Source organism: Dermacentor andersoni, chromosome 5 (genome assembly GCF_023375885.2).
Source record: "Dermacentor andersoni chromosome 5, qqDerAnde1_hic_scaffold, whole genome shotgun sequence".
NCBI lineage: Eukaryota > Metazoa > Arthropoda > Arachnida > Ixodida > Ixodidae > Dermacentor > Dermacentor andersoni.
The window spans coordinates 166,672,373-166,698,304 of NC_092818.1; the positions used below are offsets into that span (position 1 = coordinate 166,672,373).

The 25,932-nt window shown below is 43.7% G+C and overlaps 1 protein-coding gene across 8 annotated transcripts in view; it reads right to left on the reverse strand.

Annotated features, from left to right (window-relative positions):
* Window positions 1-25,932, reverse strand: part of LOC126531595 (bromodomain adjacent to zinc finger domain protein 2B-like) — a 134,605-nt gene that overhangs the window by 102,908 nt on the left and 5,765 nt on the right. For 5 of the 8 annotated variants that reach the window (XM_055071281.2, XM_055071280.2, XM_055071278.2 and 2 more), the window contains 8 exons: window positions 23,897-24,055; window positions 20,151-20,219; window positions 19,167-19,275; window positions 16,966-17,203; window positions 14,534-15,142; window positions 7,312-7,398; window positions 2,539-2,791; window positions 1,898-2,059 (listed from right to left, as the gene is read on the reverse strand). In XM_055071281.2, coding sequence (XP_054927256.1) covers window positions 1,898-2,059; window positions 2,539-2,791; window positions 7,312-7,398; window positions 14,534-15,142; window positions 16,966-17,203; window positions 19,167-19,275; window positions 20,151-20,219; window positions 23,897-24,055 — 1,686 coding nt within the window. The remainder of the gene's footprint in view (window positions 1-1,897; window positions 2,060-2,538; window positions 2,792-7,311; window positions 7,399-14,533; window positions 15,143-16,965; window positions 17,204-19,166; window positions 19,276-20,150; window positions 20,220-23,896; window positions 24,056-25,932) is intronic. The other 3 variants (XM_050179180.3, XM_055071279.2, XM_050179186.3) reach the window with 2 other exon arrangements.

The window sequence follows — 25,932 nt, forward strand, 5'->3', positions numbered from 1 at the left end:
GATTCCTAGTTTCTTCTTCACTGCTTTTAGGCTTCCTCCGTTCCTGAGAGCATGTTCAATTCTATCCATATTATGCTTCCTTATGTCAGCTGTCTTACGCTTGTTGATTAACTTCGAAAGTTCTGCCAGTTCTATTCTAGCTGTAGGGTTAGAGGCTTTTATACATTGGCGTTTCTTGATCAGATCTTTCGTCTCCTGCGATAGCTTACTGGTATCCTGTCTAACGGAGTTACCGCCGACTTCTATTGCACACTCCTTAATGATGCCCACAAGATTGTCGTTCATTGCTTCAACACTAAGGTCCTCTTCCTGAGTTAAAGCCGAATACCTGTTCTGTAGCTTGATCTGGAATTCCTCTATTTTCCCTCTTACCGCTAACTCATTGATCGGCTTCTTACGTACCAGTTTCTTCCGTTCCCTCCTCAGGTCTAGGCTAATTCGAGTTCTTACCATCCTGTGGTCACTGCAGCGCACCTTGCCGAGCACGTCCACATCTTGTATGATGCCAGGGTTAGCGCAGAGTATGAAGTCTATTTCATTTCTAGTCTCGCCTTTCAGGCTCCTCCACGTCCACTTTCGGCTATCTTGCTTGCGGAAGAAGGTATTCATTATCCGCATATTATTCTATTCCGCAAACTCTACTAATAACTCTCCCCTGCTATTCCTAGTGCCTATGCCATATTCCCCCACTGCCTTGTCTCCAGCCTGCTTCTTGCCTACCTTGGCATTGAAGTCGCCCATAAGTATACTGTATATTGTTTTTACTTTACCCAACGCCGATTCCACGTCTTCATAGAAGCTTTCGACTTCCTGGTCATCATGAGTGGATGTAGGGGCGTAGACCTGTACAACCTTCATTTTGTACCTCTTATTAAGTTTCGCAACAAGACCTGCCACTTTCTCGTTAATGCTATAGAATTCTTGTATGTTACCAGCTATGTTCTTATTAATCAGCAATCAGACTCCTAGTTCTCGTCTCTCCGCTAAGCCCCGGTAGCACAGGATGTGCCCGCTTTTTAGCACTGTATATGCTTCTTTTGGCCTCCTAACTTCACTGAGCCCTATTATATCCCATTTACTGCCCTCTAATTCTTCCAATAGCACTGCTAGACTCGCCTCACTAGATAACGTTCTAGCGTTAAACGTTGCCAGGTTCATATTCCAATGGCGGCCTGTCCGGAGGTTGCCAGAGGAGATAATGGCGGCAGAGTTGGCGTACGCTAGAGCCACGGACGGAGTCCTGATAATCAAATGTGGAGCTGGCGGCTGTCCGAAATATCGGCCGTCTTTACACATTAATCCTATGGCCATTGGCGGTGCCGCGAAGCTGTCCGAATCACCGAGCATGTCCGGATTATCGGTTTTCGATTTATCGATCGGCAACATTTTTTTTTTTTTTTTTTTTTTGTAATCCCTAGTTAATGCTATTTCAATTGAAGACCTGCTACGGCAGATCAGTGGCTCTCACGTTGCACTGCTGAGCATGTGGTCCGTAGGTTCGATTTTGGCCACAGCAGTCGCATTCGGAGTGGAGTGGAATGTAAAAACGCCTATGTACTATGTAACGAGTGCACATTAAAGAGCCACAGGTGGTCAAAATTAATCCGGAGTCCCCGACTACAGCATGCCTCATATTCAGATGGTGGTTTTGGCACGTAAAACCCCAGAAGAAAAAATAAAAGGTTTAATTAACACTGTAGCATGGTTATTGGAACTCTGTCAAAGCACAAGGTACAGGTAACTGATATTACATTGAGGCCTCGCTCTAAAAGGTCAGCAGCTAACTCTGTGTTACCATAATCTGCATCGGGTCACACTTCGGAATCTGCGCAAGAGAGAGTTCGTAAATGCCGGTCACATATGCCTTGTGCTATTTCCTGCAAGTAGGTAATCTCACCATGATCGTCTGTGTGACGCTTGGACACCCTCTCAGACAGTGAAGCTGGAATGCTGCTAGATGTGCTCGCCGCAGCAGATTTTTCAGTGTCTTCTGTGTCAGACGTGCCGCTCATAGACCGGGAGTCGCCCACAGCAGACTCCGAGTCACTAGATGAATCAGCTGGATAAGGCACACAACATGAATGGGACAGTCAGTAAGCACATGCTGCAGGAACTGGAACAAGTCGAGCAACACAGTATAACTTGTATTCATTATAATGAACATGCTGGTATCGTTGAAAAACACTTTAGACTTATTCCATTATGTTTAATAATTTGTTATATCCATGTTCGTTACATTGAGGTTCAACCATAGTCACTCACCATATAAACTTCATAGGATTCTAATAAAATTGATAACGCCACTGTCCAGAGGACTCACAACTGTAACGGTTTCTGGTATCTTTGACGAGTTTAACTTTAGCCATTCCTCCAACTTTTGGACTTTATGGACTTTAAAGATTTCCTTCGACAACACTTCATTTCTTTTTTCTTAGGTTGACTGTATTTCCTCTCGAGAACCACCTTCTCCCTCTACTGATGCAGCTTTCATCTCCTCCAATCATTAAAAATAAAGTAAACAATATTGGAAAAACATACCACTAACAGAAGCGTTGTGTTCAACCTCCTGTCGCTTGGAGCGTGGCCGGTGCACATCTTTAGAAGCCTCGCCATCAGGGGAACTGCGCTTCGTCCCCTGGCGCTGCGGCACATCACGACTCGGAGGACGTGACAGGGGCGAAGGTGCACCAAGTGGTGGGGGCAGGGACATGGACGGTGACCCGAGACGACTTCCTGGGGACGCCGACAGTGATGACTCGGGAGTAGAAACCTCATGCCCCGATTTGGACAACTGCACACAAGCAACGGACAACACGACACTCTAGATTGATTCCCAGATGGAGTTTAAAGGGGCCAGGCAACACCTTTAGAACATGACAAATAAGCCACAGTAGACGCAAGGCAATTCTGTCATGAACAGCTGAGTAAAATACAGTCAACCCCGATAAGATCGACAAAATTGATTGAATTATCCAGCGGCTCAAATTAAACAAGATGCATAAAAAATATTAAAACACACCACCGATTCATTCGGCAGTATTTACCAAAATCTCACATGTCCCCAAATCAAACACGCACTCCCTTTCTATGTGTCTTAAGTTGAAAGCTAATGTATAAATTGCATTAAAGCTCCGAAACAAAGTATAAATCTAAAGAATGCACACAGAACTTTTTAACATTAAAAAAATATGTTCTGCACAATAGCAGCCGGTTTCTGAACGTCAGCTTTGCTGCACAGTCTTTTCAAGTCAGCTTCGCTGCACTACGTTAGTGTTATGCGATAACACCGCACAGGCGCTTTTGGTGCAGGCAATTTTCGGCCGAATTTTCTAGGGAAAAAAAGAAAGGCGCGCGTTAGGATCGAGTAAATACCATAATCACACATTGTGAGCTACAGTTATTGCTTGAAAATCTTAGGGCAGGCCGAAAATAGGCGTTTTATATGGAAGGTGACATGTATTCAACACACTCACTGTCCCCTAAGCTCTGCCGAGACACATTGCCACTAAAGGGGTTGTTATTGAGGGCATCATAGGGGTCAGGCGTGTGCATGGTGACTCTTCAGGTTCAAATTGTTCAGCAAAGACCAATTTTAGGATCGAAATAACAAAGGTTTGGGCCCACAGAAATGCATGGGTGCCGTAAGAGACCTTCTCCCGGGATTGCATTAACCCTTCTATTCGTCAATTAATCCTGTTGTTTGAAAACTTACTTTCATCGCATTTCTTACTTCTTCAGAATCATAAAAAGCATATAGCTGCAGAAAAGATCAAGAATTTTGAATTTTTTTAGAGAGTTATGTCAGGTCTACAGGATGTGGACTCCATGCGAAAACTCATTACAGGAACATCAAGAAATACGAAAACAAGAACTATTTCATGTCTAGCAGGCTTGAAAAACACCTATCAAGCCACTTGGAAATAATGCCCGGTGAAAAACATTGTGAAAAACAATGAAAGAAGTCAACCTGCGGTAGAACGACATACTGACAAGAAAAAACACCTATTCGCCTACCTTCGCACTTGTTTTACTAAAACATTCTGCGCTTGTTATTCTAACTTGCAGTAGTATTCCAATCAGAAGTGTTTCAAGATGTATGCAACACAATTTAAATATTTTCACTTTCATCAATGCTTTTGCTGTTGATGAAAAATCTTGGTGTACCCAATTGTGTACACCGCCTGAAAGGGTTAACCAAAAAATTAAATTAAATGGAGTCAAATTATCAGAAATCTACTGTATAGCTTGTGTACAGCAGCTCACATACAACAGAGCTCAAACATTCGCTCATGCTTTCCCTTGTGTGGCCTATTCAAATCCCCGCTACTTTTTGAGAGCACCTGCAGTAAGTACTCTTTGTGGGTGGGCCTTTAGGTGCCCCACCATGCAATGACAAATGTCAATGTTCTGCCATTTCAATTCTTGCCACAACAGCAACGGCATTTGTAAATGTGAACTTCTTTCACATACTAGTACAAGTTGAAGAGCGTGAAAATGCACATAGAACGCGACAAATGCTGCTTTGTTAAACTAAAAGCATAGCATACTACAGCTAACTGGTTTGTGATAATGAAAGCATGTTCTTTTCATTAACATAAAGCATTTCTTTTTTTTTTTTTCATTTCCACCATAATGCAGGTCATGAAATGTCAAGATCAGTTGTCAGTTCCAGCCTTTTAGATTCTGGAAAGCTTTCGCAAAATATTGCAATTTTTATTTGTGCCTTCAGTTGTGGCTATAGCATTACATTGTTCAACATATATATAGAATTTTGTACTTGCTCACTCTTTTGCCTTGAGCCGTCATAATGCAAATGTCTTAAATATATGAGAAAATAATGGCTTAAATGTATGAGAAAATAAAATATCAAACGACAATGTTTTGTAACCACAATTAAAGGAGCCCTCACCAGGTCACACAGCAAACTTTGGTTATATGCTGGGAGTTGTTACGTGTACTATAGGGAGCATTCTGCCGCAAAATTTTTAAAAATCGGCATATTAATAGCTGAGATATAAATATTTCAGTGCCGCGAACCCATGATTTCAGGAGGTGAGCTTCACCGCAAACATAGACGGTCTCTCTACTTGCCCCGTCTAGCCTCTGCAAGCAAAATTCCTTCCCTGCATTCTCGCATAAAGGAGCTCGAGGATCACGTGACGCATGCATCATAAGCCCCGCTTTTATTTATTTTATTTTTTTCTCCTCACTTTTTTTGTGGTCTGCCGCACTTCCGCTGATGGTGTCGCATGCGAGCTGCTGTGATTGTCTCATTTCGCACAGCGCACGATTTTGTGCACTGTGCGCGAGGACACCTGACTAGCGGTGTAAGTCGGTGCTACACAAATACTGAGGCAGACACAAGAGGATCATAGAGCATGATCACATGCTGAAACACGGTAAAAATTACATAGTTTCGGTGTCTGGGAGGGCGACTGCACGACGTGGGAACAAGCAGACGAAACGGAAGTGCATCTCTCTTGCTGCGGTGCGAAATAAAACAAAAAGCACGCAGACATTTGGTTTGTGTGTTTTATTATTTCTCTAAGCATTAATTCGTCTATTCCAGCAACATATTACATAAATAATAGATTCTGCCTTGAATAGTTCTCGAAGTCACGTGTTACCACGAGTGACGTCACAGGACAAACACATGTAATAGGTGCACTAGCACGTGTACGTCATCCTCCGGCTTAAAAAAAAATTAAATTATGAGGTTTAACGTGCCAAAACCACTTTCTGATTATGACGCACGCCGTAGTGGAGAACACTGGAAATTTCAGCCACCTGGGTAACGTGCACCTAAATCTAAGTACACAGGTGTTTTCGCATTTCACCCCTATCGGAATGCAGCCACCGTGGCCGGGATTCGATCCCGCGACCTCGTGCTCAGCAGCCCAACGTCACAGCCACTGAGCAACCACAGCGGGTGTCCTCTGGCTTGGAGCGTGGCGGCCACATGAAGAAGGGCAAACAGCATTCGGTTTGAAATTTCAGATCCTTCCGCGGCACGTAGCAATGTAATACTTTGCAGACATGATCATTATCGTGCATTGTATGCTCTGTGCTTGTCAGCTCAATATGGCCAGACCTGGTGAGGGGCCCTTTAACCCTTTGAAGGTTTTTGCCGTACATTTACGGCGGCGGTTTTCTGTCTCGCAAGGTCTTTGCCGTACGGGTACGGTTTCGACCCTCCGTTTCAAATTTCGCGCCATAATGATGATGCGTGCTCACTGGGAGGTGCTGCCACCTCTTAGGACTTACAAGAAGCATCTGAAATTTGTGCTACCTTCTTGGGGAGATAAACACAACAGATTTCTAACTTCAGCGTGTTGCGCAGACTGCGGCAACACCCCTTTTGCGGTTTCGGTTTCGCCGCGTGATTACAACGGAGGCGCGCGAAACGTCATTTTTCTCTTTGTCGGAACTCTCTTGCACGGCGGTGGAAGTTGATTTCTATCTTGATTGGCGCTGCTCTTCGCTTATCACCGCCATTCGCGAGGTATTCTCGCTTTCAGCGGCAACGCGTTTTCGCGGTTTCGGTTCCGCCGCGTGATCGCAACGGAGGCGCGCGAAGCGTGATTTTTTTTCTTTGTCGGCACACTCTGGCAGGGGCGGCGGAAGTTGATTTCTATCTTGATTGGCACTGCTCTTAGCTTGTTTATCACCACCGCTCACGAGGTATTCTTGCTCTCTGCGGCAACGTGCTTACGCGAGAGGGTGCCTCAGACCTCTGCCCAAGGCAGCCGCACGCAGAGAAGATGTCACGTGTGCGCCAACACAACTCGTCGCTCCAAGAGGAGAACAGACACGCATTTTAGGTGTGCAGACTGCAATAAGGCGCTGTGCGTAGACCCGTGTTTCAAGGAGTACCACACTCTGAAATACTATCGAACATTTTGCAGGTCTGGGCGATGCCGACACCAAAATACTGTTCCTAATTTTTTTTTACTATTTATTCCTGACTTTATACATTTTGTGCATTCAAGATCTACAATAAAGTAATTTGACCACCTGGGAAAGTGTTTTTCAATATAATTCGACCCTCAAAGGGTTCTAATAAGTAGTTCAAGAACAAAAAAAAAAATAGCAAACAATTGTGTGATGTATGTATGTATGCAGATTCAGTAAACTGAAATGATTGTCGTGAAATAACAATTCCATTACAAGAGAGAGAAAGAAAAGGGTCTGTCAGCAAAGTCAAATTTCCAGTCGCATGGAACTCCATTCTCATGACATGTCCAAACAAATGACATAAGGACACAGGCAAAAATGGGCAAAATGTACAAAACGGATGATGTTTCAACTTACGGCATTATTTCTCGACTTATAACCTTGGGATGCGAGTAGCTGGAACCTCTGTAACGACTCTTGTTGCCTTGGAGACAGTTTAGCATTCTGCAACAAAAAAAGATGTATTGTTCTACAAAATGGAACATTTATGTGCCAACCACATGAAACTTATTTCCAATTATTGTACAGTCTTGGTCAAGAGTTCCCAGGCAGCAGCGACCGTGCCCAGAGTAGCCGCACTGCACTATCGTGGCGCTGCCATCAACAGCAGTCGCAGATGCTCGCTGGTTCAGGGATAAAGGACAGTGAGAAGGAACATCGCTCTCATTTCATCGCCATCGTACGCTTAGTGATCATAAAGTGGCCCGTCAGCTAGTGTGGCATTAAGCTGCGCTTTTACCTTTCGTTCTCCCACCGCACGAATGCGCTGTGGACAAGAAAGAGCTGCCGCCAAAGTGATGCCGCGATGTTCCGTTGCCTACCGTTTGGTACCGCGAAGCTTAACCGCATGACCGGGGTGTTCTGGTGAGGTAATCTTGGGTTTAAAACGGAATAGCAATTGTAATGGGAACCAACCTCACCATTTGTGTCAGTCTGCCTGTTCCCATCGCGTGTGGGCTGGTAGTGATGTCCCGAATTTATTTTTTAAATGATCTTCAATGCGCATGGATTCGTTTACCAAATCACCCGCCGCGGTGGTTTACTGGCTAAGGCGTTGTGATGCCAAGCCCAAGGACGCGGGTTCAATTGCGGGTGCGGCTGCTGTTTTTCTGATGGAGGTGAAAAAAAAAAGAGCCTGTGTGTTGAGGTTTCAGGACACATTAAATATCCTCAGAAGCCTCGGATATTTAAATCTATAGCCCTCCACTACGGCGCTGGTGTAGCCCAGGTGTAGCTTTGGTGCGTTAAACAACCAAAATTGAAATTTTGTTTACCGAATCACTAGGCATCGAAATTCGCTGTTCATATATGCTCGAACCCAAAACGTGGGCTCGGCAAGGTGACAACTGGTGTGAAAAAGCTTTCGGGCGCTCTGTTGGGAGCGCAAAGATATCGAGAAAACAATCCTAGCGAAGTGCCACATCGCCAGGATCACCGCTCTCTCACGTGCAGAGCGCCCTCATTGAGGGCAAGACTTACAAAGGGGCATACAGAACAGCTCACTAGTTCTTGCCACATCACAGCATGACAGCCAGAACCATATTCCTTCTCACCCTCCTTAATCCCCCCAACCGGCGAGCGTAAGTGAGTGCCATTGATGGCAACGCTGCGACAGCGGAGTGTGGCTGCTCCGGACGTGGTCACTGCAGTGTGGGAACTTTTGACTAAGACTGTACAGCATAGTATCACCCGGTCTCCGCACATGCATGTTAAACATTGTGACGACTGCAGTGTAGTCTGGGTGCAAGTTGCTCTATGTAGTCACAGATCGCAGTAAATATACATCATGGCATGCATATCATCTATGAATGCAGTGTGCTTACCGCATGGCATGCAATGGATGCACCAATACTGGGCAATGCCATGGTAAAAATATGCTGCAAATGCATTATATCTCGTTGCCACTTTAAACAAGATCGAAGCTTTTGGCGCACAAAAAGACGAAGATGAGAAATAGACACAACACACACGAGCACCGACATACAACCGTTTATTTACAATGTTCTTGTAGTGCTTCAAATAAAACTGTTGTAGTCAGCACTCATGTGTTTCATGTCTACTCCTCATCTTTGTCTTGTTCTGTGCTAAAGGCTTCAATCATGTCGTACCAGCATGCACAAACAGCCACATAAGTGGGCGTTAAGCAACTCGAATTGGTGCCCTCAATTTCACTCCCTTACCCCCTATATAATGGATGAGCAGATAATTTGGACAATGCACTGTAACATACAGGAAGAATTAAATTTGATGCTTTTCATTCAGCAATGTTCCTTCGCATTGGTGTAATAGAGAAAAACATGAGGACGAGGATGCAGAATTTGCCCATGCTATTTCACAACATTGTCACTGCTGTGCTGGATGTCAGAATGTTCACAGGTGCATGGCTCAGTGGCTACAACTATGGCCACAACCAACTACATGGCTGACCGGGGTAGTTGGAGATGACCGGGGTAGTTAGAGAAATATGGGAGAGGCCTTTGCACTGCAGTGGGCGTAACCAGGCTGATGATGATGATGAACTACATGGCACACCACTACACACTTGATTAATGTTGAAAACTTGTGATTGAAAATACAAAATGTATGTACAGTCCATGCTCAATATATCGAACACGGATATATCAAATCCTTGCATATATCGAACACTTTCTATATCAACTCGAAAATCGCATTTATATTTTGAACGGGGTCGAACCTAAAATGGATATATTGACCTCCGCCACCCCAGACCATGTGTGCTCTGTTGACAGGTGGCAAGCTTTCCCGCAACACACTCAAAGAAAGTGGTGGCGTGACGGGCGTTCCCGACTGCTGCGCACTATAGCTGCACACATCATTTGCGCCAAGGGCACCATTAGAAAGTAGCAGAGTCTTGGCTAGTTCGATGTCAATGACGCATTGCATTTGCCGCACTGACTTCTCCTCGGTGCGGCGCTCTGCGCCTGCTGTGCCTGGTGAGTAATGGCGGTTTGCTTCTACAAAGATGCGTGGCAGCGCGCATTCACTGGGCTCACTCATAGACCCCATAGCAGACGCCACTTAATACTTTGCTACTGACACTGTTTCAAAATGCTTCGATTTACAGATGTGGAGAGAGAGAGAGAGAGAGTTTACAGAATAAAACAAAATTTGAGGCCTGTGGTTGGGGCCCCTAGTCTAGGGCTCCATTGGTGTGAGCAGTTCGCTGGGCTTGGTCTAGGAGAGCCAGTTGGCTATCCTGATCCTCGCCTGTAAGCTGCATCTACGTGGGGCAGCTTACGCACATCCACGTGATCTGCTGTAACATTAGGGTGTCATCACATCACAGGCATTCATCAGTTTATTGTGCATGGTGAATATGGCTGAGTGTATGTAGGTTTGGGTACATGTGTGTTTGAAGTCGGCGCCAACTCCATGCCTGTTGATTGTTTAAATTTGGGTGTGGGCGTCCATATTGCCTCCACTCCTCACTCGGGACGTGGAGATTGCAGAGGAAGTAGTGGCCAAAAGAAGACACTGCTGAGGTTTATCCAGAAAAGCGATGATTTTGCTCCGCTCACAACTTCAACTGAGGCTGTTGCTGCTTAGGCCCTTCTGCGCTGCAGTAGCAGCGCAATAGAAGGCACTGGCCTATTGTTTGTGGATCGTTTAGACTATGTTTGGGACGCTATGGTTAAGCATGTGGCTGTTAATAAGAAGCAGGCTACATATTCAGCAGGCTGCAGTACTTTCAGCCAAAGAAATAAATACCTTGTGTGAAGCTTCAAGTGAGTATTTACTGTGCCAGGATTGGTTCATTGATTGATTTATACAATTTCTTTACGCAGTTTTTACGTGATTTTATATATCAAATTCTGGCTCTACCAAACTATTTCGCGATCACCATGCTGTTTGATATATCGAGGTTCGACTGTAAAAGAGTGTCAGAAAACTTTGAAAAGAGAAACTATGATGGCATGTGGTCTAAAAGTTACCAAAAGCCAAATAATGCCTGGTAAAATGACGCCAGGCAAGCACCCAGCATCTTTTTTTATACGAGTTTCGACATGACGCGAGTTCTCGCTTGCACGACGCCACAACGCTCTCTGGTACGGCGCCAAAATGATGTTGATGTTGATGTGGCTTCGTGTGCAAATGCACAGGGCACTTGCAGGCCGCTGTGCTGATCTCCGAGTCTTGTTGTTCTGCCGGGCTGCCCGATGGAGACCACGCACCGCCGTGTTTGCGCAACGAAAAGTGGAAACACTACGTGTTAACCTATAAGTACGCAATACGCTGGTACGGTTTATGCGTGTGTGTGGTTTATGCGGTTGTGTGTGTGTGTGTGTGTGTGTGTGTGCGCGTGTGTGTGTGTGTGTGTGTACATTAGTTTGTGCAAATATTCGATATTTTCGTATAGTTGACAGAATACTGCGCTATTCGATATTCGCTTCGATTCGAATATTGTTATTCGGAATTTTCGAAGTACTTGGCTCGAAGAATAGCCACACGCGGCAGGGAGAAGGCGTTTTCAGAAGTTTCGGTTCTGGATTCAGTAATACTTTTCCCAATCCAATCCAAACCAAGCCAAGACAACAGAATTATACTCAGAACAAAGGCATACAAAAACGCAGCTCGTCGGCGTGGTGGTGTGGTCAATGGCATTTAGTGGGCGACCCTGTCTCTGCCGCGACGGCATTTAATCGATCCCAGCCGCCTTGGACCACTCCAGAGAGCACCGTGGGGGATTTGCATGCAGCCAGCAATCCGATTTGGAACTTTTTTGTAAAGATTCCACCGGGAACCGAAGCTCGATGTCTTAAATGCAAGGCAGTCCTGAAGACCCCGACAAGTACGACAACAACCCTAGCAACGCATTTAAAGAGACACCTGGACTTGCACATGGACTACCAAGAGAAGCGGGACGCACGCGAAAGGCCATCCAAGCTCAAGAAGGCAAGCAAGGCAAGTGGTCAACAGCCATCCATAGCCAACAGTTTCAAGGTGAAAATGAAAGCGTCGGCCATAAAAGCCTAACAGATGACAAAAATGATAGCTCACTTCGCAGCTCGTGGTATTCACGCCTACAACATTGTCGAAGAACCAGGTTTCCTCGACATGATGAAGTTCGCTATGGCGGATTATGCCGTGCCGTCTCGGACAACGTTCTCGGGAGCCATTATTCCAGAACTCTACGCATCAAGCAAAGAGAAGGTGAAAAAAAAGCTCGGGGACATTTCGTTTTTGCAAGCGTAGCGGAGTCGCTTTCAATCACAACTGATGGTTGGACATCGTGGGCAAATGAGAGTTACGTTTGTGTAACTTGTCACGTAATGGGCAGTGACTTCGTGCTACACGTGCATGCATTGGCTTGCACGGAGATGACAGACTCTCACACTGCAGAAAACCTGGAGCTATTTATCACAGGTGTCATCGAGGAGTGGGAACTTCCAGCTCACAATACTGTGCCGATTTCGAGCTTACAGATAATGGAAGGAACTTTGCTTCTGCAGTAGCGCGGTCGTCCTGGAGTGGTGTGCAGTGTTTCGGACACACCCTTCAGTTGTGTGTCAGTGATGCCAAAAGAGAAGTGTCAGAGTTTCTGCAGGTCTGTGCTAATGCCAGAACGATTGTGGCTAGATACAAACGGAGTGCCAAGGCCCGAGGACAGCTTCAGGAAATTCAGAGAAACATGCAGCTGGACCCTCTCGAGATTATACAAGACGTCCCAACGCGATGGAACAGTGAGCATGCCATGATGGCCAGGCTCGTGAAGCTCTGTACGGTCATCACTGTAGAACTTTCAGAATCTGAAGCAGTTCCAAACTTGAACGTAAGTGAGTAGAAGCTTAAGAATGCTGCAGTGCAAGTCTTGAAGCCGCTTGACCGTGCCACAACTGAACTGTCTGGGGACAGATATCCCACGCTGTCACAAGTCATTCCCCTGTTGCAGTGTACTGAGGTGGTTCTAGCTGAACATGTTTCCGAAGGTGGTGAGGCAGCATTGCTTGCCTCAAGCCTTTTGCGTAGCATCAAGATGAGGTTCCCTGATATAAAGATGTCACGCCTTAATGCAATGGCAATGTTGGTCGATCCTAGATACAAAGATGTCTGTTATGCTGAACGACCCGCAAAGCAATGGGCATTCACTCTACTTACAATGGCAGCAGAAGAGACTGTACCAGTTGATCAACATGGTACAGCAGCAAGTGAGAACAGCACCTGCTCTGCAGACCAATCAGAAGACTGTGTGGAGTGCCTTTACACACTTCAGTTCACGTGCACATCATCTGTCAAGCCGTACAATCTCGGATGAGGTTGCTGGGTACTTGAAGGCCCCCCTTCTTTCCCAGTCCGAAGATCCCCTTGTGTGGTGGAAAAGCAAGGGCAGCCACCTTTACCCAACCCTGGTTGCAGCTGCCTGTAGGTATCTTTCGATACCAGCCAACCCAGACAAGAAGTGAAAGGCTTTTTTCGACTGCAGGAGCCGTTGCAAGCTGCAGAAGAGAGCACCTCAAACCCAGCATGTGGAACAGCGAGTGTTTTTGCACGAAAATTTGTAGATTTTCGTAAATAATCAAGTTGTTTACTTTCCTTTAATAAATCCCAGACCTTAGCCCTCTGCCGTGTTTTTCTTTACTTGCTACTACTCGAAGTATTCGCTTCAAAATTATTCGAGAAGAATTACTATTCACTTCGAACCAGAAAAGCACTATTCGCACAAGCCTAATATATATATATATGTGTGTTAAGCTAAATGCATTAAGCTTGAAGTACTGCAAGCAGATTACTACGAGGCTTAAAAGTCGATTCTGAATGCAAATATGTAAATAGCAATGCCTCAGCATTGCACTGAGCAAAGTTTTTCTTTTCTCTAATTTTTCTCAAAACATGGTCTTTGGTCACTTTGCTTGTTTGCTGTATCAATATTTTTGGATCTAAGAGAGCTAGAGCTATTATTTATTTTGCAGCACAAAGCTAAATGTATTGAGAATGCAATGCTGAGAGCAGATTTTTTTTATATTCAGCTCCAAATATTTTTATTTACATGTACATTTGCTCTTACTAATGATACTGTGAACACAGAACTTCAATGGGCTGTAAAATGACAAATAATTGTTCAATTTAGAATCTGTTTCCAGCGCTGCTATCCTTATGACCTCTAGTATCCAAATATATGTTGTTTGAAACTTTCCCTATAGCAGGTAATTTTTAATTGTTTCAACAAAAAATAGAAGGTAATTATTAATTATCTCGGCAACTACTACGTATATACAAAATATAATCAGATATTTAAAATAAATGCAAAACACTGAATGAGCATGCGCAATTTTACCAGATTTGATCAAGAAATAACAAAGTTATCTCAGCAACCCATGTCCCCACTTAAGAGCTCCAATGTCACTTCAATGCCAGTTTCCTATTTTTGACCCATAAAAAGGGGGGGGATTTTGGGGCATTTTAGAATCAGGGAGAATCCTACCTATGAATCAGCATTGTGTGTAGTTCCTTTTTTTTGTTTTGTTTAGATCGACCTGCTGGATAATTCGACCAGAATTGACGGAAATAGACTGTAGTCAGTTCTAGCAATGGACAACACAGGCAGTGCTTGCTTGCCCACCTGAGCAGCCAAAGCACCAAGAAGAAGCCCCATGGGGTTGCAGTCCCTCGCGGATGCCAACGGGTCTGACAGCAAAGGGGAGCTTCGTGGTCTTCGGCCCCGCCGCCGCGAAGACGATGACGACGATGTTCCCAAGGGTGTTCCAAGAGACAGTCCACCCTTACCGGTACCCAGGCTGGCTGGCAGGGTCTCCAGAATGTGCCGCTGGTGAGCTGCGGGTGGAGGAGGAGGTGGAGGTGGGGGGCCAGGGGTCATAGCAGGCGGTCCCACGGGGGTCAGTGTCACTTCGGGGGACAAGTACGCAGTGCCAGTTGCGGTACCACCACTACGCTTAACGCACAGGTCCAGCGGCATGGCGCCCCCGTCCCCACGACCAGGGGAAGCTTGTGCATTGGTCTCACTGCTACTGGCCCCAGAGTGTGCAGGGGGTGCAGGGGAGTGGCGTGTGCCTCCACTGACCCCACTGCCACTCGATGACGAGGATCCTGCCTGGGAGGAATGGGCGGGACTTGGGAACAGACTAGGGGAACCCGACAGGTGGCCCACTCCAGCCGATGGTGGTCGGGAGGGGGATGACGAAGGCTGCTGCAGCATAAGACAATCTGCCAGCTGCAAGAGAGAGAGGCATGTGGTACACCCATTTCCAAGAGGTGGGCACTCGCCGTCAGTTTTTCCAATAAAACTCAGGCAAGTTAAAGATGCACAGGTGCCAGCTACAAGCGTGAGGCAGAGTGGGGTGCATGCGGTCAGAAACTTGTGAGCGCAGAAAAACATGTTGATGCCACTACACCTGTAGCACATTTTGCAAACACATTGATGCCAGTAGACCACACTGCCTTCGCTAGCTTCAAGTGCCAAGCTAGCGACATTTGTGCACTTTAGCAGTGGTGTTCGAAGGAGACCTGAGACACAAATCATGCATGTTTGATTTCACGTTTGCTTACTATAGACATGACGATGCTTATATGAGATATTTGAAATTACTACAACAATCAGTTTCCGTGCCTTCCACAGCACCGTACACCCATGATTTTCGACAGCAGATGCTAGGTAGAAGGCACATGACGCATAGGTTTATGCCATTCGTTTTGATTGGTTGGGAATGAGGATCATACAGTACACTTTAATGCCACACAAGTAGTCACTACTTTTACACAAAAATATGTTTTATGCTTGTTAAAACAACACATCTCAATTTAGCACAACATAAATTTTTTTTTAGTACCGACATTATGTACGCTCACTATCTGTTTACACAAAGTAGTCTCTTCATTTTGCATTGTGATGGGCCGGTGGGCCATTCAGGTTCTTTCAAAAGTGTTTCATCATATGGGATGGTAGCCTCTATAGTGGCCTCTATGGATGGTAACGCATAGCCTTTCTTATTTGCAGGATATTGTGTTACAACTGCACCATATAAGAGAAACTGTTTAGGAAGTTCCAACTTTCTCACAAATGTATTACAATAGTTTACCGGTACACTTGAGACGAGGGTGCACAACAGCAATGGTGGCGCCAACTTGTAACATTGACTTCAACTACAGCACACACCCCTATATTTACAACAGCCATGTTTACAGCCATGTTCTACTTATCCACTACTACACCAGCAGCAACAATCGTTAGCACATATGAGTTTTCTTTTTGCTTTTTTTTCCCCATTCAATGAGAAAAATGATGCAGCACAAACATTACTGAGTTGCCGTGAAGATCCTCAAAAGATGTTGCTACCAGCATTCCGCTAATGAATGGCACATGTGGCAATTACAAGCACGCTAACGGCGACTACTAGAAAGGCTGCCGTGCGAAGGCCACAATGGGAAGACAGCTGCCGATACCTATCAATGTAAGCTGCATTTTGATTGGAAGCAACGTAAGGCCTCGCTGGGTAAGTGAAATGCAAAAGGGCATGCCTCTTTTTTTCGCCTGCTTTTATTTGGATTAGTGCAGTTGGATAACTTTTAGAAGAGTTGACTGTTGGGCTAGTTGGTCGTCCATATTTGAAGTAGTAGTAACTTAGCGCGAATAAAACCACGGAAACAAGAAAGACGGGCAAGGACAAGCACTTGTCCTTGTCAGTCTTTCTTATTTCCATGGTTGTATTCGCGCTAAGTTACTACTTTAAATATGGATAACTTTTGTTTGCTCGCATTATTTTTGCATTTTTTTTTTGCGTTCACCTTGCGACTATACAAGAAACTTGTAGAGCAACTTTTGGCAGTAAGAATAACATTGCAAGGTGTTGGCACGTGCACCGTGTAGTGCTTTCAAAAGTCAACATGTTTTCTTGCTAGAACCGACAACGAGAACACCCACTTTGTTGATTAGTCAATAAATGGCACAAATTTCACACAGTACAGTCAGACACAGAAGCAAAACCACAGCACTACGACCGCCTTAGAGTACACAAGTGAGTTTCCCAAGGCTCGCACCTTGGCAGCAGCAGCCGACGCCAGGCCGGACTCGCGACGACCCCTGCGGCTGCGGCGCCCCTGCTGGCTGCTGCGCTCACGCACCAGGCTGCCCAGGGGCAGCGTGATGCCCGGCCGCGACCCTTCTGCACTCCCTCCCGCCTTGCTTGCTGCCCCTAGCAACTCCGCAGCACCCTGCCCCAGGAACGGTGGCGACAAGCTAGGCGGGCCTTTGGCAGAGCCCAGCATAAGTTTCTCCCTGTGTGTATGAAAAGCAACCACTCACACATACATGCACAATTCAAGCATCTAATTCACTGCAATAAAGTGTATACAGCAGAGTCGCAGTCTTCGAGTCCGGTTAATTCAACTTGTAACTTCATTAGAAAGTACTGGAAAGTACCAGCAAGAAACCATATAATGACATGGAAGAAAAAGTCGTGATTGTAGCGGTCACTAAAACCTTGAAAACACAAGAAACTCAGCAAACAGCACTACTGCTTCCCTGGGCGACGACAGTGACAACAGCAACCTGATCTGCAGTGATGATGACGTCATCCGCTTTGCTGTGGGCGATTTTACTTCAAGATTTAATCAGCACCGGCGACAGTGTTGAGGTCTGTGGGCCACTGACTGACGATGACATGTATAGTTATTGTAATGCTGTATTGAAGTAGTCTGTTGATGATGACAGACTAGGCAATAAAAAAGAACAGAATTCATTCATTTTTCCTACATATGTGAACAAAGATTTTTTTTGAAAATTAGACCAAGCCTTGTGGTCCTGCAAGGGTCAAATTATGAAGAGCCACTCCTCGAAACAACATTTCTTTTATTATTATTTGTACTAGCTGTTTCAAAATTTAGCCAATTATACCGTTCCTTTAAATTACATTCCAAATATGTCATTAGCTTTTCTGTAGCTGTTATAGTTCTTGAGTTATGTGGTGCACAATGGCAAAATAGTCATCTTTGTGGGCATTTCTTCATATACTAAATTTTCACAAAAAGCATCGTGCTGTAGCTTATCTAGCTCTTCATAGATTACAAAGTGCTGATATCTAGCCAAACAGCATGTACAATTACTGTAACTGTGGAAGAAAATTAGGACATCTCAACAAACATATTTTTTTTTTTTTTGTTAGGTTCCCTGAACCTTGTACTATCCTAACTACTGCCGAGAGATATTGCCATTTCAAGTAGATATCAGCAATCTATATATCTTCAATCCTAACTATTGCTGAGAGATATTGCCATTTCAAGTAGATATCAGCAATCTATATATCTTCAAGAGTATGTATGCTACATTTTGTTAGTATAGGACAATTGTAAGCGTACAAAGTTATTTTGATGGGATTGTGAAAAACTGAGTTGAAGTGTCCTAATTTTTTGCATAGTTCCTGTAATTTTACGTGCTGTTTGGATAGATATCGGCTCTTAGCACTCTACAAAGATCTAAATAAGGTATGGCACAATGCTCGTTTGTGAAAATTTATTGCACCCAATAAAGTACCCACAAGACCACTATATTTTTCCATTGTGTAGGGCATAACTCGAGAATGATAGCAGCTACACAAAAACTAATGACATATTTGAAATCTCCTTGAAAAACTACATATATTAGTGAATTTTCAAATCTCTAATTCAAATATTAAAAAAATAAAGCTTTTTTGAAGAGCGTCTCCTTTAATGAGAGTAGACCGTGCTTGGGCGAGTTCGTTAATGCTCAATGCTACAATGGCCCTCTCCAACTTTTCTCACGACTGAACTGACAATACGCACTCGAAGCTCCTAGCATATCTTTTTAAAATCAATATGTCATCCATAGTGATTTAGTGCTACTTTATTTGGTCTTTCATTCTCGCTTTCTCATGGAGCATGCCTACAGAAAGCTTCCAACCCACTGAAGAGACTATCTGAAATGCAAGATAATAAAGATATACCAGAAAACCGGCGTTATTTTACCACCTTGTCAGAACTTTAACAAAGCTTCCACTGACAAAACACAGTTTGGAGCAATTTTTGCAGCACAAAAATGTGGAGCTCTTTGGAGCAGTCATACATCATGCCGAACACCCACAGCCTTCTGTGTGCAACTGCGTAATACCTATGTAAGTTTTGTAAGCGGCATGCAAGCATACTTCTAAGTAAGCAGCGCTGTGTCTGTAACACACTCTGCACCTTTACCTTTCAACGTAAAGACAGTTGAAACAAACACTTACTTCACGGAATTTAGAAGGATGCTGTCTTGGAGGAGGTCCAAATGCTTTGATGATCTGCTATGGGCTGATGGAGGTAGCATTTTGCCAAGAGCTTGAGAGCCATTCATACCTGGAATAAATGAATAACTTGTCTTATTCATTTCCCAGAAGCCAGCAATTGACCAAATCGAGGTCAGAGGTAAGTGAATACCAACACAGTGCAAGACCATCAGACAAGTCACAATACAATCGACAGCTAATGGTGAGGTGATGAGAAATGATGTTTCTGTGTTTCATTTGAAGTCTACAGTGATTTATGTACTCTATCCCTATGTTTGCTTTGATTTCACATACCTTATAAGCTACGAGATGAAAGACACAGCTAACAAAGAAATCAACCTAACAAGAGACAAATCTACATGTATTTGGGGGTATTTTGTACCAATCACCCTTTTTTGTCAGTTATTAGAAGAAAGCTCAGGAAAGCAAAAGTCTATTCACTCGTTTATAAGGAGCTCAATTTTCAATAAGGAACTAACATGACCAATGCCACCTTCACTTTCAACAACTTTTCGAATTACTTAAATGCAACCAGATGAGATGACACGCAGACCTTCAATAAACTTTTCACCTCATCATTACGCAACACCAAACGATAACAAAAAAACAAGAAAAGTAAATAGCACACGCTTAGCTCTTCTGTTAGATTGCACATGGATTACCGAAACAACACCAAACTTCAAAACGACAAGAAAAAAAAGAATGAAAAGTAAAACTACACATAAAATTGTATGTAATCACAAGCTCTCAGTCACAACGCTCCATACAAAAATACAAGCAGATATTTAAACAAAGGCTGCCTACCTGATGAAAAATAAATAAAAGAAACGACACCGGTAGGTAGTGCAAACAGTGTGCTACCATGGTTACACATGGTAGCCAATCTCATGCGGCAAGCATACGACCGGTTGGAAACAAGACACACAGACCAGTAACTGGTCCTACCTGACACCTTGCACTCGAAGTGCACGTCGCCAGGTTTGGAATAGGTGTGCCCGGCAAGCACTTCCTCGACTGCTCGAATGGAGCAAGAGAAAGAGTGTCAAAGAAAATGCATTAGGTGTGCAGCATGACAGCAAGTAAAATGTGCAGGATGTCTAGCAAGCCATTCTGCCAGATTTTACAGACCTTTCCAAGTTGCACTTCATCCTCAACTATTTCAGCATAAATTCCATGATTGAGGACATGGCAAACTCAAATGCATTCTGTTTAGGCATGACACCACAATATTTCAGAATAGTGTGTGAGAAAAAATCTATTACAAGCACACTTCTAATCCAGATTTCCTGCTGAGCAAGCTAGTCCGGTAGAAATGTGATCTGTTAGAAGACTTTTGCAGCTAGAATACAGATTTTTAGAGAAAGCTCGCAAACCGTTTTACTTTTTTTTTTTTTACTGTTGTTTTACTGGTGGTTTCAATATCTTTTCAGGAGCTTAAAATCTCTCCTCGTTAATCTAGGCTTCCCAGATTATTTTTATATATTAAAATTTTAAACATTCTGGCATCCATATTGTCTCAATTCATTTGAAGAATAGAAGCGCACAAGCATGCATGCATGTGCAATTATGTGACACAAGTTGTACAGTACAGCCTGGGTGGCAGTAGAAATACTGGTGGCTCCCTTAACTTCCCTAATGTTTCATAGATGCTCCTGATAAAGAAGCTGAGGCATTTCCAGTACATGTTTCCTTAAAAATTTGCACAAAAGTCTTCAGAAACCTTTATTCAAGGATGCTACAAAAAAAAAAGAAATGATCACTAGGACTAGAAAGGTAAGAACAGGATAATTAGGGGTGTGCAAATAGCAAATTTTTCTGATCAAATTGAACATGAATCGAACAGTGCCAAAAATGAATCAAACTGAATATTCAAATATTTTTCGAATCATTTGCAAATAATGCACAGCCTTCTCACCACTAGTACCAAACAATTCTAACATCCTGGTACTCACAACAAAAATTTCCTGACGTTACACTGCAAATTATAGAACATGCTTTAGTAGTAGCACAAAGAGAGCATTAGGAACAAATAAGCAATTTGTTTGCAAACTCGGGGCTCTTAGGAGGATATACAGCCATACATTAGCAGGTAAAATTTATAAAGGTAACATTGTGAGCCAATTAATGCATGCCATCTGTGGACATGCAATTTATGCATGTTGTCTGCAGCGGTGGCACAGTGGGAAAAAAAAAACAAAGCACCTTTATTCTAGTTCGAACTAGTAAATTAGATTAAATTCTGGGGCTTTAAGCGCCAAAACCACAATATGATTATGGGGCACGCCATAATGGGAGACTCCGAATTAATTTTGACCACTGGTGTTCTTTACCATGCACCCAATACACACAATGCACGGGCATTTTTGCATTTCACCCCCATCAAGATGCAGCCGCCGCGACCTGGATTTGATCCTGCACCCTTAGGCTTAGCAGCGCAATGCCAAAGCCACTACACCACTACAGCAAGGGCTTGAACTGTCGCAAATGTTCCCACTATTCTATAAAATATCTTGCAATGAACTGTATTGTTTTATTCGGATGAGAGGACACAAGTGATGCATCTATCAATAGTACCAAATGATAACCGTTACCAAATGCCCTGTCTAAACATTTTATTGTGAGTGATTGTGTTTAGCAGGAAAAGTCTGGCTGACCGAGCGACGCAGTGTGCACTGGTACCCTGTGAGTGGGATGAAAAATATTGCATTTTTGCTTCAATGTTATTTTTGTTTGTGCACAGTACATAGATATAAAATGTTTGGTAAATAGTTTAAAAAATTTTGTATTTTTAAATAGTGTTTATTCAATTCAAGGAAAGAACTGAACAGGACAGCCTTCAATTCATTTAATGTTTTGGATATTCGCACACTTCTAATGATAATCTGATAAAGGTTATTACTCTCCTTACTTATATCATTCAAATGAGAAGGTGATACAAAAGGCTGCTTGAGCCACCAGGCCAGCATCTGCTGCCCTGCCGTGAGCAGTATGTGTTAGCAGCAGTGGTGACCCTCATCGGGAAGAGTGCTAGAGAGACAAGCCACGAAGATCACCCTTCTAAAATGCATGTTACTGCACCATCTGTTCACAGTTTGTTACTGAATCTTTCATCTAGTTCAACAAAAGTTGTATCAGCTCTCGGAACTCCAACAGGACACTATTTGATCTCAAAGAGGCCCTCACTTGTCAAATACACACTTGCCTCATCATGATAGTGTTTCCTGTTTTCCCATACATTCTGCACTCTGCACATATGTGCGCCTCACTTCATCCAGCTATCTATCTTTTGCATGTACCCTCTGTTCATACTCTCACCTAAGCTGTATCGCAACTGTCGTGACATGCGCATCTCTTGGGGTCTGCCCTCTCTTGGCATTCTCCCCAAGAAGTGCGTGTGACATTGCTTCCACCACACTCCATTAGTTTCACAAGCCAGCTAGTGACAACTTAACATGGCAGAAATGTTACACAGGATTCACAACTATTTTGCATTCACAAGTAGAAAAGATTTAGTAGAAAGAAGGTGCTATGATCAGTCAGCAACATGCCGTACACCTACAGCTTGACTAAAGTGATAGCTGTCCCACGCATTTAAATATAGCTTGGTTCTCTGACACACAATAAAAAAGTGCCAAGATCAAAGGCTCTGACACGCAATTTAGAGGTACAACAAATGCTGTGGCAAGAATCTAAAAAAGTGGATTCTTTCATGAAATGAAAAAGTGCTCATGCTATATATAACTTCCAGTACAATAAAGTAATAGAAACAAGTTTAATCCGTGTGACATTATGCTAAGTTAACGCAATTAAAAGAAATTATTTTTAAGAATCTTTTGCTGCATGCAAGAAGTTTCTGCAGTCACTTATCGCAGGCTTACAAACAAAATACTTTTTGTTCATAATGGCTAAAGCAACCAACAGCAGTTCCTGAAAATATTTCACGTATGTCACATATGATTCAGAACTAATCCAGAAACCTTGGTTAAGGTGCACGCCTCTCAACAATTCTGTTGGGCCTGAGGCTATGGCTAAACAAAGCCTTAGTGAGGCAACACGGACAAAAAACTAAGACACTATAAAAATACATCATTGAGTGAAACCAAGGAAGCTGCAATCATTTTCTTTCCTGCCTACTTTACGAACCTCACACTGACGCATGGTGTATCACAGTGACTGATAACTTTATGCATGCAAGCCATTACCATAGCAATATGTCCATTTGCAGTGCCATAGAACACACACCTCAGCTGCACACAGGGACACTGCACGACGGCTATAACAGGTATACACGCACTTATAGAATAGCAAGAATTTACAGCAGGGTAAACATTTTGGCTTTTACACCGTCATGAGATGTGCAATAAGTGGTGCTCAAGATGCATTTTGCCTTTAAAAAATGACTACTCTCATTTGTGAATAGCACATGCCAAGAACTCTACATTTGCGCGCGTGCGTGCGTGTGTGGCACATCAGCCAGCCTATACCTACCTTGGCCAAATTGCCAAACCAATGCCAAATTTAGGTCTTTCACACACATGCAATCTGCAAGAACTAAATAGTGTGGTAAGCACAAGTGCACATACATTGTGTTGCCAAAGAAAACAGGCACATGCACTGCTCCAACCAGTGATTTGTAAAACGAGAGAAGGAAGTGAGCAAACAGGTGAAGGCTCAACCTCTGCTGGACTCACGTCTTCGTGATTGTGATGAGCTGGCCTGTGGCTGGGGCTGCTGCTGCCTCAGGGCATGGTCCAGCTTAGAGCTGCTGGCCAGGCCAGGGCCGGAGGTGCCCTGGCGCAGCAGGCTGGCTAGGGTCATGCCCCCCTGGTCAGCAGAGGACCACCAGGCCCCTGAGCACACCACCACCACCGCCACCCAGGAAGGCTCAGTTATTTTGGCCACCCACCACCGCAACTACACTGAGCCCCCTCCCGCCACCACTGACACATGCTGGCCATTTACAATGATGACGACAATGGACAGGGACCACAAAATTTCTACAGCTTCACAGACCCACATAAAGATACCTTCCAACCTGTTTGAACTTCAAAGTTAGTAAAAATCCAATGGACACAACACCAAAAATAAAGGGGTGAAGGGGTTACAGCACAGTTTTTTTTTAAACTTGCAGTGAGCGCACATGTTGTGGGTGCATACATATTTTAGAAACAATTATTTACCTTTAAGCACAACACACAAGCAGCAGTCTATGAACAGCATGGACTGGCAGGCAACACATTGTTTACAGATTACAGAGACTTTTTCAGCGACTTTGCTGTTGCCGGTTTCACCTGCTTCATGAACTCAAAACAAGTACCCTTCTGGTGTTCCATATGAAGGTTTACAGATTGACTTGCAAAACTTTCCCGCAAACAGAATTTATTTATATTTAGAACTTGACACCACATTAGTAAACTTTATGAACAATTTGGGAAAGTTGACAGGTATGCATAGACAGAGAGAGACCCAAACGGAAAGCCAAGCAAATTGGTACAATTCTTGGTTTGAAACCTTAGGTGAAAAAACTTACAAATTTAGCGTGCTTTGGCTCACATGCTGGAGCAAGTGCCAGAGAGTGCATACAATACCAAAGCTCCGGCCTTGCATGAGTAAATACAAAAGTTAGTCAGTAAACATGGCAGTTTTCCTCAGTGCTTGAAGATGAGCTTAGCTGCCCCGTAAGAAGCATTTTGGGCAGTTTACAAAGAGTGAGGTTTAGCTGTATGAAGGCTATAGAGCCTCCTGGAGCTGTTATTCTCACTACTGACATTAAGTATTTCTTCTCTCCCACAAACAGATTTACCTGTGCTTCTTGCCCCTTTAAAGAAACAATACTGCAAGTACTCCAAACCCCTTTGCCTATAACCTCCACTTATTTAGGCCTGTATTCAAATCTAGAGCTGGGCCTCCATGTCTCACTCTAAGTTTAACATTTACATCCATCCAAAAGATGCAGGTAGATTCTGTATAACAAAGTGACCATCATCACTTTAGAAAATATCAAAGTTTTCTTATTCGTTGCTCACGCAAGTACTACTGACAAACCTTGCTGACAATCACAAGTTGTTATTGCACTTTCAAGATGAGTGCAAATGCCTCGGTTGTACACAGCGCACAAGTTAAACTTTCCACAACCAAATCCAGCTTCACTGACTTGTATCCTCAAGCCCTGCCTGCACCTCATCAGCCAAAGCTGCCACAAAGTTCTTTCTAATTTTTTTACTCTGCCAAATTCACACAGAGGAAATGAATGTATCAAATGAAAGTATTTCACTCACATAATGATATTTAAGACAGAAAATATTCCGGACGATCCCACTATTTTATACGAGCAACCAATCACTAGAATAACTTCATGGCACAGAAAAATCACGGGCAGTTGACAGAAGCAGCTAGAGTGTATTCTGTGGTGAGAAACATGACCAGTAAAGCAAAGCCTACACCAGTACTTGCACTTACGTTGCAAAGTTCTTTCACTCTGCTTAAGTCTGTATGCATTTTTTCTTCCGAAAATATTGGAGTTTGGAGATCTACAGCGACAAATAGCACTGCTAGCTGGAGGTCAACAGTATCTGACAGAACATGTGAAGTGGCTGTTTTGTCCACGTTCAGTATCACAATAGAAGAAGCGAAGCAAAAAAAAAAAAGCAAGGATGTTTCATTACTGGCAGATTCAGTTCCATATTTTGCAACAAGTTTATGGTGACATTTATGAAGCTTCCAACTA